Here is a 17369-nt window from a genome sequence, read left to right on the forward strand (position 1 = left end):
TGTCTGGCTTAGGTATGGAGACGTGGAGTTGAGTTTAAGGAGGCTAAGATGGCCACTGTCTTCAACGTTTTTGTTTTATTGGAGCCCACTGTCCGCTTCCACAGGTCTGGAAAGAAGACGTATACTTGAGACACCCCTACCAGGAGCAGAAACAAGCTCAGGGTGGCTGGAGGTGTCCATCGACAGTGTGGTGTGTGGTGTGTGCTTTCTGCTTTCTCCCGGTGGTGCTGGGGGTGCAAACTGGGGCCTCACACATTCTAGAACAACGCTCTACCAGGACTCTACCCCACCCCGTATTTTCGTGTTGATTACTTCTGTGTAGGGAATGCACTTGATTGAAACATAGGCTGAAGAGCCGTAGCGCATATGTGTCCCCACTGTGACGACTTGCACGCCACACTGCGACCGTGTGGTGGTGACCAGTGTTCTCTGCTGCTGTCTTGGAGTGAGCGTGTGGTCTGCATATATGCTGTGTTCATGAGACACCCTCCTGCACCTGCATGTGAGGAACGTGGCTTCACTGTTCGAGGCAGGTTTCCTGTTCACTGGATTGTCTAACCTACGGCACACCCTGGTCTTTCAGCTGTGCAGGGTTACGGGATGAAATCTCTTTATGACAGAACATTTCTCAGCACTGGACTGTCTGTCCACTTCCCTCTCCCCTATGTGAGTTTTGAGACTATGTTGTCAGTGGCAGCCAAATCTAGCTTTTTGCCTTTTTGCCAAGGCCACCGTGAAGCAGCAGGGCTGTTTTTCCTGTTGTCTGTTTCTTTGGGCTGGAGTTTCTGCACCCTCAGATGTAAAAGCATCTGGGGCTGGGCTGCGGTGAGCCTTGCTAACAGCATGGCCATCAATGTTGTATACATTGCTGCTTGGTATTTCTGCTGTCACCCAGTAGGATGTCACCCCTTCAGTGCCTGTGTCCCCACACCCCGAGCCTCTCCACAGAGGATGGCTTTCTTCCTGAAAAGGCTCCTTCAAAGTCTCTTGAGGTCGTGGGAGGGGGAAATCAGGTGGCTAAAACCTGTGTGATGTGTTTCCCCTTCCAAGCAGCCATTCAACGGTAGCCATCTCTGGCTCTCCACTGTAAGTCTGCAGGAGCCAAAGTGTTGGCCATCTAAGGTTCTGTGTGGCTAGAGTGCCCAGGGCAGCTTCCTAAGGTGTGCTCAGGTTTGTGCTCCTTTGTGAACGTGGGTACTCTGGAATTATGGGAAAGGAGTAGAAAGAGACTCAGAGACGGCATTTAAAACTGACAGGCTCATGCTTTAATAGACACTGAATCACAAAGGAAGGGCCAAGCGCCCGCAGCCTCAATAAAAATATGAAGTTCTTTTTACATGGCAAATCTCATAATATAAAAAGTTTAATGCTGTCTGGAAATTGTGTAATTTACAAAAAGAGTCCGTGTAGGCCAAAGGTGGCTAACAATGCATCTAAGGAGAGTGAATGCCAAGGAGGGAGGTGCCCAGGATGGGGGCATGAGTGCTGTCGTGGGCGCTTTCTGAAGGATCCTCTACAAACAGGCCCAGTTCACAGGCCTCGAGTACAGCCTATTCCAACAACAGTGTGTGAGGGGAAGCCGCACTGTTGCATTTGCCCACTTACAAGGTGCTAAGGAACACCGAAGCCACCGTGTGCATGGCCAGGGCAGCTGGACCCTATGGGCAGCACCTCACCACCGATCAGGGTGGACTGATTTTTTTTTTTTTTTTTTTTAAGGGAGGAAGGTGAGACCTGCACATTGGTGCAGAAACAACGTGTAAGTTTTGGTAGGTGATTTTCTTGGGTGTGTTTACAGTTAGGAGTCATTGCTGGTGAAAACTGGGGTAGCCTACGGCCTTGCTTTGCGGTCTCACCAAGCTCCCCGAGGAAGCCGCTGCTTGTCTGGAGCATGTCTTTGTCTGGTAGAGCCGGGGTAGAACATTTAAGAAAAAATTTATTAAAAACTTTTATTTCCTGAGCTTAAGGGAATTTCTCTACACTACCAGCAGAGGGGAAACAGAGACCACTTTTGTAACTTTGACTCCTATCTGTCGACTTCTCCCACAGGGGATGAAGAGCCAAGAGCTAGGTAGGAGTCATCTGCACCAGGTGTGAGCCCTCGAGGCTTTGGGCCCGATGGGCCAGTCGGTCTCCCCTGCTTCCTTGAATACTTCCTGGCCGTGGAACAAAATTTCAGTTGCGTTTTTCTGTTGTGTGCACCAGGAGTTGCCAACCTTCCTTTTTAAGAGGCTGGGTTAACAGGCGACTTCAGGCTTTGTGAACCAAGAGGCAAAAATCAGGACTTCTGCTGTACTCATTAACCATTTTAAAAGGTGAAATCCACCACTGGCTTACGGCCGAAACAAACAAACGGAACTTCAAACTCATTCACCAGCTTAGCTTGTGGGTCACGGTCGCCAACCCCTGACCCATACAGAACTCTGATCAAACAGTCTCATGATTTTTAAGTGTCCTCTTCTCGACGTAGCTGAGAACTTCACTTGACTTTATTCACATGCATGGAGTCGCCAAGACTGACATAAACGATGACTTGGGTCTGCACACCGGTCCCGTTATCTTGCCAACTCTTTTCCTTCATTGAAACTTACAAATAAAAAGCATCCCAGGTACTGATTAGCTCTTCTGTGCTGATCAGAAAAACAACAGTGTACCTAGGCATTCACCAGGGCAGCCTGGGAGTCGTCCTCCATGGCTTAACAACCACACATGGTCTGAGGGGTGGAGGTATTTGCTGATGGCGGGCTGCATCCTGGACAGAGCACAAAGAGCCAGGCTCCTGGGCACTTTGGGGGAGAGGCTGAGGTGGTGGCTGGGAAGGACAGAGCCCAGCCACCCGCGTTTGTGTTGAGGTTGAATCTTGGTTGCCAAGGACCTGACTTCTTTGCAAGTGGTATGCACAGTGCTGGGTTTGGTTTTCATCTGCTACATAGCCAGTTAGCTCCCTGCTAAGCTAAGATAGTACACGCTGCTTCATGAAGTATTTCTCTCCTAGAGCCAGGGCCAGGCCAGAATGTGACAGCCGCCTTATTGTGGTTGTCAGCAAGGTTGTTGGGTCAAATGTAGAATCCTCTACAGCAAGACTCAGTGGAGCATAACATGGAGTCAGTTTGCAAAACAGCACACTGAGGCAGAGGTCCATGAGCGGCTAGAGTGAGGTCCTAGCGTGGTGTGTTGGTGCAGGTTGAGGCACACAGATCCCTGCAAATCTGAAAGGCTAGCTTGGGCTGGAGACCCCATAACCAAGAACAAACCCAAGTCAGGGCCTACTCAAGGTCAGAAGTGCCCTTCGGGTCATGATGCCAGCCAGGCCCCCAGACCCCTGTGATGATGGATCTCGGCCCAGATGACTGCTCTCATAGTGAGGAGGGAAGGAGGGTCTCAATCTCAGTGCTATTCCCCTGACCTGGTGGTGCAGCTCAAACTGTTGCAGCACTTGCAAAGACTGACCTGGAGAGTGGCAGCCAGCAGTCACAAGAGACCAGCTGGGCTGTGGGGCCTGGTGACCAGCTGAGGAGAGAGGTCTGCAGGGAGAAGAGACGCAGCAAGGCAGCTGATGGAGTGGCAGGGGTTCTGGTCTAGCTGGCCAGGGGACTGGATATTTGTTTTTTTTTTTTTTGTTATTTTTTCTCTTTCTCTCTCTTTTTTTTTTAAATAAGGAAATTGAATAATTTCAACCATACCACCAGGAAAACTTGATTACTTCTTACGGATGAATATTCAAAATTTGGCATTTAAAATTTCTTGAGCTTTTAAAAATAACAGCTATAAATGCAAAGTACTATTGATAATAAAACCAAGTGTTTATCCATGTACAAAAAAGGTCAGTTATGTTTTAAAAGTACAATGTTGTGTTTTAAACCACAATTGCATAGTTCTAAAATGCCTGGACAAGAGTACAGAATTTTTATTTTTATTATTTTTTTTTAAGAAAATTCAAGTTTGGCCAGCAGTGGGGTCTAAAGACCCCCTGGCCTAGCTCATGGGGAGCAGCTGGGGATGCAAGCTTTCAACATGAGTTATTGCATTGTGGCTGTGACTTCCGTATCCACCAGAATGGCTACAATTTAATCACAAAGAATTGGCATTTTAAAAACCACAGTTCTCCTTTTGGCTAACGTAACGCATCAGTGCAGAACTTGACTTAGAACATTATTTATCCCACCAGCACCTGGAAGCCCAACAAGAGCTGTCTGTGCTCCTGAGGGAAAGGTATGCATAGAGACTTGGTAGCAAGCCCTGTGCTCTCGCCTCCCACAGGCCCTGCGGCAGGAGCGTCACGAGACTCGAGACTCGAGCAGGGCAGCGGCAGAGAAGGCACTGCCATTCCCACACAAGACCTGCTTTTGGTGAATCTGGCCCAGGGGCTACCCTTGAGTACTGCGGTATTTGGCGTGGCAGTGACCTTGCCCAGGGAGCCCACCTGTCCGGAGAGAGATGGCATCAGCGGCTGTGTGGGCAGGTGACCACAAGGATGAGGGACCCCTGGACTCTGAGTCAGGGTCAAGAAGATGCTCTAACATTTGGAGGAAGGGAAGAGCCTTCCTGGGGGCAGGAACTTGTAACCGTTGGCCAAGGGAAGTCTCAGAGGGCGCGAGGCAGCAGCTGTGGTGCTGCGGCCACTGGCTGTTGTCAGTGTTGCTGCATCCGAACACCAGTGGCCATTGGTGGGGACTTTGGGTGGCACCTCGTCACGCCGCTGCACAGACAGCTCCTTCAGTTCCAGCCTGTCTGCCTCGCCCTCCTCCTTGCCATGGCGAGGGGACAAGTTCAGCAGGCTGAGGACATCTCTTTTGGATGTCAAGGTTCCTGGTGCACCTCGACATATTTTTCGGGGGCCCCTGGGGGGCTGGGGTGTGCTCTGCCAGAGCATCTTGAGGCTGTGCACCGCCTGCACCTTCTCATCGGGGACATCAGCAGGACTGGAGCGAGCAGAGCCAGCTGAAGAGTAGGAGAGCGCAGGGGATGGCGCACTGCACGCGGGGGATGTGTTCCGGGGGGACTTGGAAATGTGAGCGCTGTACGGAGAGCTGGGGTACTTGAGTCTGAAGAGCGGAGGGTCTGCCGGGGAGACTGGGGTGTCACGGCCGGGCGATGGATGGCTGCTGCCAGGCGGGCTCAGGCCATCCTTGCCTGACACCTCTGATGTGGCAGGGCTGCTTACCTTGGGAAGGGAAGAGCTCCTGGCTGGGGGCTGTGGTTTGATAGTGAGTGGGGACAGCTGGCTCCTCTGATGAGAGAGGATAGGCTTGCTGAAGGCGCTGGTCTCTGAGGCCCTGAAGACTGTGGTGCTGCTGGGTGCTACCACCCCATCTTCTCGGTCAGGGCTGGCTGGGCCACCGCTCCGCTGAAGGCGCTCTACCGCCAGGAGGTGGCTTTTGGTCTCCTCTAGGATCCTCTGGGCCAGCTCCTGGGGGTCCAGCTTTGGGCTGCTCTCCTCCTGGGACTTCACAGTGCTGTCGGTCTCCGTGCTGGACTGGTCCGACTCACCTGTGTCTGAACTTGCCAGTTTACCCACTTTCTGGAAGGGTGAGTTCGGGCTGGGGATCAGGGTCATCTTCACGGGGGAGTTGGGGGTGCTGACACTGCCCTTGGAGCTGACCGAAAGCCTCACCCCACCTGGTGCCTTGACACAGGGCTGCTTGGGGTCTGGGGAGAAGCGCGCCTTCCCCTCGCCTTGGTAGGTCGCCAGAGGTTCCATGCTGATGATGGAGAACCCCTCGTATTCTTCTTCTTCCTTGCTGACCCCACGTCTGGCCTGGGGGGACATCTGGCGCCGTGGCAGGGTGGCTCGTTGAGGGTGGGTGCTCTTGGACCTATCATAGTCCTGTCGTCCTCGGGGAGCCCCGCCTTCCAGTCCCCCCTCGGGCTTGGAAACAAAACTCATGGAGGAGGCAATTGAGCTGAGGCTGTACACGGAGATGGCGTCCGAGGCGATGCTGTCTGCCCCCGTGGGTGAGAAAGGAGGATGCTGGTAACCCAAGGGCAGAGTGTTGGACACAGACTGTGCAGATGCCAGGGACTCCAGGGAGGACGAGCTGTCCAGGCTGAGGCGCTTGGGGAGCTCGGTGGAATCTAGAACGGAAAGAGCCATTAGGATTTGACAGACTGGCCTTTCCTTCATGAGGCATCCTAATGCTGGGAGCTAGCAAAGACTTCCTACATATGTACAACTTGAATTAACCCCGTCCTCCTGAACAAGAAGTAAAGACCCTACTACTTGCCTAGCCATGCACCACAGGCTACCACTCAGCTGCCAACTTACTATCCCTGGGAGGACAGCAGGGCCCAGCACAGTCCCATGGACCTCCTCTTACACTGTGTTTATGGCCATGGAGTAGGAATACCCTGACACCATGCCATGTCCCATTAGCTCCACTGTCCCTCGTTTTGTCCCCCACATTGCTGTCTGTCCCTGAGGTGCTGGCCTCAGGCAAGCTAATGAGCTGGCTGCCTGTATGCCCCAAGGATGAAGCTCTCCAGAGCCAGGAACTCTGTGGGCCTCTCTTCCAGAAGACAGAGGCATCACTCAACTCTCCTGGAGGGGGACAGGGGAGGAGCTTACCGAAGAGTGACAGTAGGGACTGGAGAGCAAAGTGGGTGGTGCGCCGACTAGCCTGTTTACCGGTTTTCAGGATCACTTCCTCTTGGCCTACTTCGCATAGGTCAAACCCTAGAGGAACACAGAAGATGCATGGTCTCACCGTGGGCAGTACAGCAGGGGTGCCAGTGAGTACCCAGCTGGGGTTTCCCAGCTGAGCCATCAGGAGGTCAGGCTGCCTTTCTCAGAAGAGCTACAGGGCATAGCCTCACCTCCTGATGTGGAATGTTGCCTGACTCTGCTGCAGTCTTCTTGGAGTCAGGCTACGTGAGACTGGACACTTAGCCACAGGATGGTTTGCTCAGACTCTCCAGGGCAAAAGTGGCTGCTATGCTCAGCACTGGGGCAGGACTTCAGGTTGGCATCCAGGAAGGAGGCCTCTCTGTGCCTGAGGACAAGGTCTGCCTGCATGCCCTCCATATCTGTTGTCCTTGGGGTCTTGGATGTACTTCTACTAAATGGAAGACTCCCTTTTGTGCCTAAAGGGCTGCCAGGTCCCCCTCCTGTGGGTTTTAATGGGCTTTAGAGTAGAGCAGAGGGCATCTGCTTTCCTGAGTGAGAGGGTGGCTAATGAGCTGTTGATGCTGCAGTTCAATGACTTCAGAGACACCATAGCAGCCACACTGAGCTGGGGGCATCCCTTGAGCCTAGGAGTTCCAAGTTAGCTGAGCATCACAGAGGCAGCCAGCCAATACTCTCTCAGGCATTGTGGACAGAGACTATCCCGAGAAGAGACCAGCTAAGCTCCCTCCTTGAGACATCACTGAGCCTGCTGGAGATGGTGGGGTAGGGTAGGGCAGGGAAGGAAAGGGAGCTTGTATGAGGGTTCCTTACTGGCCTGGAGGCCCTGCCCTGCCCGAGGCCTGGTGTGCCCCCTTCTGACTCTACTCTGGTGCTGCTCTTGGTTCTTCTGTCTTGACTACTAGTCACTGAGGTCTGGCCTGGCCACTGTCCCTTCCACCAGCCAGTAGCCCCCTGGACACGTGGTAAAGCTTGTGTCTGTGTTGGTGAGGTCAAGACAGATTAGAGTGGACGCAGTGATGGAGGGAAGGGGGCTACAGCATTAGCATTCTTTGGTTAATAATTTCTACAACACTGGGTCTGACCCAACAGAAGACAGGAGGGAAAACAGAAATTAAGTCCAAGGTGCTTGGTCCTACCGAGAGCTGCCAGGAACTCATGACACCCTGGGAGCCGCCAGAGCTGGACACTCAGGGAGACTGGAATGGGAGCTGAGGCAAAGTCCTGTTCCTTCTCACAGGCCTGCAGCTGAACCAGCACTTGATGGAGCTGAGGGAGGAACAGACAGATGTGAGCATGGGCATCCAGAATTTTGAGCACCCCACCCAAGCTTCATGTCACCTGTCACATAGCGCTGACCTCTCATGACACCTGCAACCCCTGAGGTCACATCTACTGCAGACCCCACCCTGTGCACACCTACTGCAGCTGCACCCTTAGTCACACCTAGTGTAGCCCCCCATTCACACCTACTTCAGCCCCCCTGCACCCTTAGTCACACCTAGTGTAGCCCCCCATTCACACCTACTTCAGCTCCCCTGCACCCTTAGTCACACCTAGTGTAGCCCCCCATTCACACCTACTTCAGCCCCCCTGCACCCTTAGTCACACCTAGTATAGCCCCCCATTCACACCTACTTCAGCTCCCCTGCACCCTTAGTCACACCTAGTGTAGCCCCCCATTCACACCTACTTCAGCTCCCCTGCACCCTTAGTCACACCTAGTGTAGCCCCCCATTCACACCTACTGCACACCCCCTGTCACACCTACTGCAGACCCCACCCTGTGCACACTCACTGCAGCCCCCCCTTTAGTCACACCTATTGTAGTTCCCCCCTCACCTACTGCAGCATGCCCCTCCATGCACACCTCCTTCAACCACCCCCCCAGTCACACCTACTGCTGTCCCCCTCCCCCCCCATGCACACCTCCTTCAGACCCCCCTGGTTATACCTACTGCTGACCTCCCTGGTCACAGCTGCTGCCACCCCTTCACCCCCAGTCACACCTGCTGCTGCCCCCACCCCCCACCTCATGACACCTCCATCAGACCCCCCTGGTCACACCTACTGCCCTCTACTGGCCATGGGTAGTATGGCAAGGAGCTATGTGGAACAAAGGTGGAGGAGCCTCCGAGGGCCCAAGCTCTGCTTCAGCCTCTGCCTTCCCTAAAGCACAGGAGAGGCCGTGGGAGTCGGGGAGGGGAGCTGGGACTGGTTGCCTCTGTTTTGCTCACATGTCTAAAGGTAGGCCATCTTTAGGGTCTGGTATTAGACGGGGAAGATTTGAACACTACATTTTGTGACCGCAACGCTCGTGTGACTACTCAGGTGTCAGGTGAACTCTGCTTCTCGGGTAGGGGGTGTTCTCCCTGTGTTTGTCACTGGTTTTGCCTCTGCTGCTCTAGTGAAACTTGAGGTCAAATCAGGACAGAGTGGAACAGGAAAGGGGTAGCCAGAGCAGAGGTGGGGACAAGCCCCAGCCCAGAGCCCCGTGCCAGTGTGCATGGCATGGCCAGCGAGCTCAGAGCCAGGGTGCTAGGGTGGGTGGGCAGGCGCTCACCTGACAGCAGCCGCTAAGTTAGAGTTGTACTTACCATTCCCACCATATTTTTAACAGCCTTCAGCCAGCAGAGTATGAGAAAAGGACAGAGAGAGAAAGAGAGAGAGAGAGAGAGAGAATTTAGATCCAAGCACAGCAGTTATGCACACAAGCTGATCGCTGCCTTAGGAGGTGCTGCACCAGCCTGGCTCTGACTGGAGAGGAGTGAGAGGCAGCAAGGGGGACACAAGAAACGAGCATACAGGAGACGCTTTGGCCAGCATCCAGTTATCCGGGGCTCCACAGTCCCATTGTTCCATAAAAGCAAGAGACAAAGAGCTGGCACTTTGAGGCTCTTGGCTTTGCCCACAGTGTAGGAGTGCAAGTTCTGCATTCCTGTCTGGAGAACACAGAGCTGTGTCCTGGATCTTTGAACATGCAACATTCTAGAAGTGTCCTCTGATGCTATTCAGTGAGCAGATGAGGCATGCTAATTATAAAACCAGCGGGAACTCAAGCCAGGTCACTGGCTGGTTCTGTGTCTCAGTGATGGTGCCAACAGCCCTGGGGGTGGGGAATCCAGGAGCCACTGAGGGTGTCTACCCTGGCGAAGCTCACGTAGGGTACCATACTGCACATGGCTGAGACTGGTCAATATACTTCAGCAACATGCACTACTGTGCCAAGTTACAGCTTCCAGGATGACCAGGGACTCTGCCTCCTTGAAGAATGCCATACAGACCACCCCCTCCCCACACCTGTACGTACACCTGGGTGGACTCTGGATTCTCAGTGGCCAGAAGGAAAGTCGGGGGGACAGAGAAGATGCTGGGAGTGGGGCTGCTTTTGGAGCTCAGAGTCAGAATTCAAATCCCTGAATTCCACCCACATTTCCTCAAAGCTGCCTCTTCTCTACAAGGCTTTGCTCTCAGAGTCTGACCCAACACTGTGATACTAGTCCATTATCTTGGAGAGCTGGGGGAGGTGGCAGGACACAAGACGGTGAAAGAGGGTTCTGGAGACACCTGGACCAGCGGCAAGGCCGTGAGCCCAGAGATGCTGTCCCAGCCCTTTCTCTTCACACTCCACATACCTGACAGGCCTGCCTGGCCCAGCCTGCACCTGGTGCCTGGCTGTACTCACCCGGCTGATGAGCTGCTCTCCCGTCTCTGAGGCTGTGATGAGCTTGCACAGTGCTTGGAGAGCTGGGTTGGGCAGACCTGAGCCGAGACAGAGGAGCAGGAGTCACCTCCCAGGGAAAGTGTTCCAGGCGCTTAGCACTGAGGGCACTTAGCTACAGGTTGGCCAGGCCAGAGACATGTTCCTGTGTGGCCTGGGACAGGAACACGTGGCCTCCAGAGGAGAGGGACCCTGACACTGTGCTTCACTCTCCCAGTTACAGCTCCAGGATAGCCTGGATCCCAGGTGGTGGTGCACCTACGTCACCCTGGTTGTTCTGTGGTTTTGCCAGAAGCATAGCCACTGATAGCAGGATCTGCCCAGGGCCACTTTCATCCTCCGGGACAGGACAGAGCCTAGGTGGGGCCAGCACACCATCATAGACAGGAAGACCGGGTAAGGTGGGTATCAGCCATGCATCCATGGCAGTGTCTCAGGGATCCTGTCACCTCTGGGGATGCTTCTAGGGACAAGACCCAGCATCCTTGTGCCGACTCAGTAACACCCCCCCCCCCCCCCGTGCTGTAGCAGCTTACCCAGCAGGGCCTGGAGAGTGCTGCTGCATTGCTGCAACCTGTCGCCTGGGTCTGAGGTTGGAAAGAAGACTGCTGCTGGCAGGCCGCTGGCAGCAGGGTCCAGCCGGAAGCCCACTGCTGTGAGGAGAGCCTGCCACCCAGGGATGCCGCCTACTTTGTTCTCGACGCTCTGCTGAGACGTGTACATGGCGTTGCGCTGTCCATTCTGGATCCGCTGCAGGGACTTCTCCACCTGGTAGGGATGAGGCAGAGACCCAGGTCAGCCCTGTTCTCCTCCTGGGGCTTTGGGGAAAGTCGGTGTCATGTTGGCTACTGCCACCTGGGAAGGCCATTTGGACAGGCTTAAGGACATGATGTCGAGGCCTTATGCATAGGAGGGCGTGACTGCCAAGAGCTGGTCTTCAGAGATGCAGGGCTAGGGCAAAGGAGGGGTCTTCCCTTCTCCACTCCACAGAAAGCGGCCTCAGTCCAGAGCCTGCTCCAGCCAGAGCCTGCCCAGGCCTATACCCTCACTACCCTGCCAGTGCCTGCCAGATCTTCATTTTCTGCACAACTCTCTCAGCGGACACAGGCCCCCGAGGCACATGTGTCCCCATAGAGGCTTGCAGACTATCCAGCATGTCATCCGAGGCTTCTCTTAGAGTGAAGCATGAATCCGACATTTTGGGGAAAAGAAGTGTCCATATACTAAGGGTCAGGAGTGGCTGTCCTTGGGTCTCAGAGGCACATTGCCTCCTGCAGGAGAAACGGGTATTGTTACCAGAAGGGTTATCGGGGGAGCTTGGGGTGTGGTTCCGACTGTTAACCCAAAAGAGGAAAGCAGTAAATATACCCATGGCTGGAGGCCTTGTGAGGCCCTGAGGGTGCCGGCTGGACAGAGACTCCACTGCAGGAAGGGTGACTAGGAGAAGTCTGTGGTGGCATGGAAGCAGTGCCTCGGGTGTAGGGGACTCAGAAGGGCTCACAGATATGGGGTGACGGAGAAAGCTAATGTCTCAGCATCCTTGAACCTGGAGTGTCACCGACCACAGCAGCTAGGCTCACCTAGTATAGCATCTAAGGTTCAGAAACTCCACACAGACCCAAGCTTGAAGAATGGTGTGTACCTTCTCTTTCACTGATGTGCACAGAGCCCCAGACCCAGGGTGTGGGGCTGATGGGCCTGGCTTGAGTTGTCTCTGTGCGCCATGATGCCTAGATGGCCTGCCCACCTACTTCCCACTCCTGCAGGGGGGCTCCTCTGAAGCTATGGTGCTTGCTCTAGGCCTGTGAGGTGAGCACAGAAAACTGTGTCCAGGGTTGGGCTGGCATGACTGGAGACTGCTCTCCCTGTTCTCAGCAAAGGGGAAAGATAGGACAAGTTTGTGTCACCGTTTTATTTTGGGGGTAGGCAGTAGTAGTAGTCCGGGTCAACCTTTAACCCCTGATCCTTTCAGCTGTACCTTCTGAATGGCTGCCTTAACTGGTAATTTCTAACTGTACAGGAGCTTTCAGGCCTCATGGACACTGGGGTTGGCCGAGGGCACAACCAGCCCTTTCCTGAATCCAGGGAAAGCCTCTGGTGACAAAGTCTGTCAGCTGCTGGGGTCTTACTGCCGGTCTGGGACTCATCCCGATCATGCACCCTGAGACCCTGAAGAGTCATCTCACCCCTTCCAGGTAGGGAACTGGGCAGTTGGATCTAGCCACCCCCATCACATGCTGTCCCAGCTGGTTCTCGCTGGCACCTTACCCAAGTTCCCCAGAGGGGCCCCATTGGCCCTTACCAGGTGCAGCAGCACTCGTAGAGCGTCCCGTGCCCTCTCGGGGTGCTGCAGGATCTCTGTGAGCGCCTGGCCGATGAGCGACGAGGGGCTGTTCAGTTTTATGTCGTTGCCGATGAGTGTGAAACCTGAGGACAGCACAGCGGGCTCCTCAGGGGACAGCATGCCACCCTACCCTGGACATTTCCTCCCAACTGCCCAGCAAGAGAGCCAGCGCTGGTGGGCGTGGGCTCAGTCCCTGGCCTCTCAGGCATCCATGCTGCTTGGCTGTCTCTGTGAGCCATGGGAAAGTACTCCAGAGCGGCCCCTGGGCTGGGCAGCCCCAAGCTTCCTTGTCAGAGAGAGAGAGAGGCCTAGTGGGAGAGAACTTGGGGCAGGAACCAGCAACCAGAGGGGTAAAGTCATGTCCCTCCGACTCAGGAGGAACAGCCTGAGCTAGCGGAAAAGGCCAGACAGTTAAGCAACAGGAGCCCATTGGTCTCCTATCTGGACCCCTTAGCTCCTTTGCCTGCCTAGGTCATCTATCAAAACAACACAAAACAAAACAAAAAACAAGTGAATGCCACTTCCGAACAAGTGCAGTGGCCCAGGAGCCTGCACACAGGCAGGGAACCTGCAGGAAGGAAGGGCCAGGCAAAGGGTCCGGTCTCTTACATGGGTGCTGTGGGGCCTAGACAGGACAGGTTGGTCTGACGAGAGGCCGTGGGTCACCAGGACTTGTGCTCTACCAGAGCACCAGCCATTCAGTGGCACAGCCACACTGAAGCCTTGTGCTGCTAGGTGGAAGGCAAGGCTACCCTGGAGGAACCATGGCACCCGCTAGGCGTGATGTGCTGGACTACAGAGGGGCAGGTAACTTCTACATGGCACACAACCCTGCTTACACCTTCCCACGACCACATCAAGGGTCTTCTTTCCTAACATGGGGTTTTGAACTAGGTGCCCTGGTGACAGACGACAGGCACTGTCCACTGATGCCGAGAGCTGTGGATTCCTTCTGAGTGTGGAAGGCGGTGGCTGTGCCTCCAGGGGCTGAGTATGAGGGCCTTGGCACCCAGAGCCTGCTTCCCGCCCTCCCACAGCTGCAGAATGGGACTGTGGGGGACCACCCAGCGCCCACCAGCAGGCTTCAGCTCCCTACCTGCCCAGTTGGAGGGATGTGAGAAGGCCTTGCTGCTCTGCACTGCCTTCATGGCCTCGCCCAGGGAGGCGCTGGCCTTCAGGCCATTCAGCAGGGATGAGTAGAAGGCGTGGACAAACATCTTGGAAGCTGCAACTGGAACGGGCCACAGAGCCACGAGTACGCACTGCGCACCAGCAGCTAGGAAGGCCCGTGTCAGTGCCACCAGGCCATCCGCTGTGACGCGGCTGTTGGCCTCCTGGGAAGAGCTGAGCACCACTAGCTTCACAGACAGCCGCAGGTCCAGGAGGTCGGCCGCGGTGAGGAGCAGCTCCCGCAGCGGTGGGCAGTCTGAGATGCTTTCCACATCACTTGCGTCATCCTGCACCCGCAGTGACTCGGGGATCGTGTAGGGGTGACCGAAGGAGCTCTTGCTGCTGGCGGGGTTGCCCTCTGTGTTGGGCGTGAGGACTAAGGCCGATAGTTTCCAAGAGACATGGGTAGCAAAGTGGATACACTCAGCCTGGGTCAGGGCACTCATGACCCTTTCCTTGGTGGCCATACTGCCTACAAGGGGCTGGCAGCCCAGAAGCTCTGACACCATGTATGCCTCCTCTTCTGCCGAGGGCATCGGCCCCCACAGCCACCTGTCCATCACTGCTGAGGGGAGCTTAGGGTTGCCTATGACAGCTGCCATGGCGGTGGAGCTGGAATACGTGGGCGGGGTCTTCCTCAGGTGACCCTGTAAGGAGAGGAGACCCTGTCAGCTGGGCATCTGGTGTCCTGGTATCGTCACTCAGCCTGGGTGTTGAGCATCTTTGTGATCCAGTAGAGCCAGTCCCCGTTGCCAGCAGGGTAGAGGCTTCTGCCAGCCAGTGCCTAATGTGCTTTGTAAGCCTGTCAGCGTCAGAGATACCAGCTCCCTTCCCATCTGGGACCTGTATTCCGCCTCGGAGACGCCAGAAGCTTGCTCCTTTCCCTCTGCCTCTTGAGAAACTTATAATTCGACAACAAACCACTGAGGCAGAACCTACCCCATATACACTGGGCCCTGGGCCTGGGGCCTGGTTGCTAAGCCTGTCAGCCCTCCAGGCTGCATGGGAGACCCCAGAGTCGGGCAGTTACCTTGGAGTGCGGACCAAGCGAGCGGACGGCAGGCACTGCGATGAGGGTAAAGCGCTCATACAGGTACTCGTTGGAGGCGCTGCCCTTCAGGAGAGCAAAGGGGACAAGGTAGAGCTCCCCCTCCAGAACCAGAACCAGCTGCCGGTGCCGGCCCACGGGGCCGCTGGAGTGCATCAAGCCCTGCAGAGTAAGAGCAAGAGTCGACTCAGGGAAAGAGGCAACGCCCAGGACCGCACTGGTTGACTGTCAGGGGCCGGTCTGGAGGCTGTGGATACTGGACATGCTACCCTGTACAAGTGTCAGCAGGTATCCTGCCTGACTCAGAGGTGAGGCTCTTGTGTGCCTCGCTGGGAGATAGAAGGTTAAGTGGTGGACAGTCTGTCAAGGTCTGTGGGAGACTGAGGCGGGGAGATGAGAGTCACCAAGCCTGAAGGGGAATGGCACCCAAAGAAAGAGCAGCTGTTGGTGGACCCAGGTGTTTTACCTGGAGTCTGAGGATGAGTGCAGAGGGAGCTGCCCTAGAGGCACCCCAAGAACAGCAGGAAGACTGACACCATGACCCAGGAGTGCATGCAATGACCCTCTTGGGCAGCAAGGACTCCATGATGTGAGCCTGACGAGTCTCCCATTTGGTGAGCACAAGGCCAGATACTCAGAGCCAGAATGAAGGATTTGGGGTCACGGCATGTGTCTGTGGCCCAGGAACTACTGTGATGATTGGGCCTCTTCCCCAGGGCCTGGCTTTTGAAGGTCCTGTCTCCACTTATGGCTTCTGGGGATAAGAAGGTATCAAAGAGGCAACAGAATTTAGGTTGAGGACCTGGGGCAGTCGGTGTGCAAGCAATAGCACGTAGACACCGGCTCGCTCTGGCCAGAAGTAGCCTTTTCCAAAGTAGGGCTGTGATGTGGAAGAGGAAAGCCAGCTGGGAAGATGACCCAGAACCCAGGTGTGGTGATGCACACCCATAATCCCAATACTCTGGGGAGAGGAGGCGGGGGGGGGTGCATACCCATAATCCCAATACTCTGGGGAGAGGGGGCGGGGCATACCCATAATCCCAATACTCTGGGGAGAGGGGGCGGGGGGTGGTGCACACCCATAATCCCAATACTCTGGGGAGAGGAGGCGGGGGTGGGGTGGTGCATACCCATAATCCCAATACTCTGGGGAGAGGGGACGGGGGGGGGTGGATGGTGCATACCCATAATCCCAATACTCTGGGGAGAGGAGGCAGGGGGTGGGGTGGTGCACACCCATAATCCCAATACTCTGGGGAGAGGAGGCGGGGGTGGGGTGGGGTGGTGCATACCTATAATCCCAATACTCTGGGGAGAGGGGACGGGGGGGGGGGGGATGGTGCATACCCATAATCCCAATACTCTGGGGAGAGGGGACGGGGCGGGGGATGGTGCATACCCATAATCCCAATACTCTGGGGAGAGGGGGCGGGGGGTGGGGTGGGGTGGTGCATACCCATAATCCCAATACTCTGGGGAGAGGGGGCAGGGGGTGTCGTCATGAATTTAGGGTGGTGAGCCTACACTAAAGACCAGGACTCTGTACTTGAGAAGAAGCATGGGAGGAAGTGGGGAAGAGGAGAGAGGGAGTCTGTGAGTGAGGAGTGTGGCCGCTGGTCAGCAGAGATGGAGTGGAAGCCGCTGCAGCCCCGGGACTGCAGGCAGAGGGTCGTCTACAAACGCCTGCCTCATGGTCCAGCACGTTTCCTGCCGACACGGTGAGGTTGACAGGCTGTGCCCTCAGGAAGCGAATGTGCTCATTGGACCCAGTTGCCTGCTCCTGGGGGCACCTGGCCGAGGGTGGCAGGAATGCTGGCTAACCCAAAGTGACATGTGCCTAGTGGGAAGCTCAGGCTTCCCAGCCCTCAGGCCTTGCTTCCTTTTATAATCTGGCTAACACTGGAGGGGAGTGGAGAATTGAAATCACTGGGCTGCTTGTTTGCTTTACAAGCCATTCCCAAGAAGAGCTAAATGAGCTATTGTGGGGCACAGGGAGTAGGAACGGCTTCCCTGAGCTGCCCGAAGGGTGTGTGTGCTCACAGAGGGTCAGTAGGAATGTAGGCACCTAGGTCTCATGCACACCGAGGCCTGAGCTAGACCTCAGTGGCAGGACTGGCAGGGCCATGAGCTCAGAGAGGTCACCATGAGGTCATCAGGTAGGTCATCTGGAGGCTCTACAGAGAAAGTGCACCTTGGTGCACGGTCACAGGGGCTCTGCTAACTCCACACATGCCACAGGACCTGGGCCACAAGCACAGAAAGTGGCATGTGTCCTGGAGGACAGTGTCCACTAACATGGCTGTGCTATTGTGAGTCCCTCCCCAGAGGCCTCGGCTTTCTGATGCACTGCTGGGCAGTGCCCATCCTGTGTCCACCGTACACCATGAGAGACCAGGTAATGCAGGATACAGGCCTGCCCAGGAGTTTGCAGCAACGCAGTGTAAGTGTGTGAGAGGGCCTGCTC

The 17369-nt window shown here is 55.4% G+C and overlaps 1 protein-coding gene and 1 long non-coding RNA gene across 12 annotated transcripts in view; one reads left to right on the top strand and one right to left on the bottom strand.

Moving 5' to 3' along the window:
• The window catches only part of LOC134481214 (uncharacterized), a 75857-nt gene that overhangs the window by 43308 nt on the left and 15180 nt on the right, over positions 1 to 17369 (top strand). For 6 of the 7 annotated variants that reach the window (XR_010056616.1, XR_010056615.1, XR_010056619.1 and 3 more), the window contains exon 1: positions 11104 to 12538. The exons of the other annotated variant lie outside the window; for it this stretch is intronic. This is a non-coding gene — a long non-coding RNA (uncharacterized LOC134481214). Of the gene's footprint in view, positions 1 to 11103; positions 12539 to 17369 lie in introns of those variants that run through there. 7 annotated transcript variants of the gene reach the window in all.
• Positions 1243 to 17369, bottom strand: part of Ttc28 (tetratricopeptide repeat domain 28) — a 440646-nt gene continuing 424519 nt past the window's right edge. For 4 of the 5 annotated variants that reach the window (XM_063271797.1, XM_006249584.5, XM_039090202.2 and 1 more), the window contains 9 exons: positions 14888 to 15067; positions 13784 to 14504; positions 12646 to 12770; positions 10880 to 11111; positions 10308 to 10384; positions 9220 to 9243; positions 7762 to 7891; positions 6566 to 6673; positions 1243 to 6075 (listed from right to left, as the gene is read on the bottom strand). In XM_063271797.1, the coding sequence (XP_063127867.1) occupies positions 4517 to 6075; positions 6566 to 6673; positions 7762 to 7891; positions 9220 to 9243; positions 10308 to 10384; positions 10880 to 11111; positions 12646 to 12770; positions 13784 to 14504; positions 14888 to 15067 (3156 nt within the window). In that variant the 3' untranslated portion in view covers positions 1243 to 4516. The remainder of the gene's footprint in view (positions 6076 to 6565; positions 6674 to 7761; positions 7892 to 9219; positions 9244 to 10307; positions 10385 to 10879; positions 11112 to 12645; positions 12771 to 13783; positions 14505 to 14887; positions 15068 to 17369) is intronic. The other variant, XM_063271796.1, reaches the window with a different exon arrangement.

Source organism: Rattus norvegicus, chromosome 12 (genome assembly GCF_036323735.1).
Source record: "Rattus norvegicus strain BN/NHsdMcwi chromosome 12, GRCr8, whole genome shotgun sequence".
In the NCBI taxonomy this organism is placed as follows: domain Eukaryota; kingdom Metazoa; phylum Chordata; class Mammalia; order Rodentia; family Muridae; genus Rattus; species Rattus norvegicus.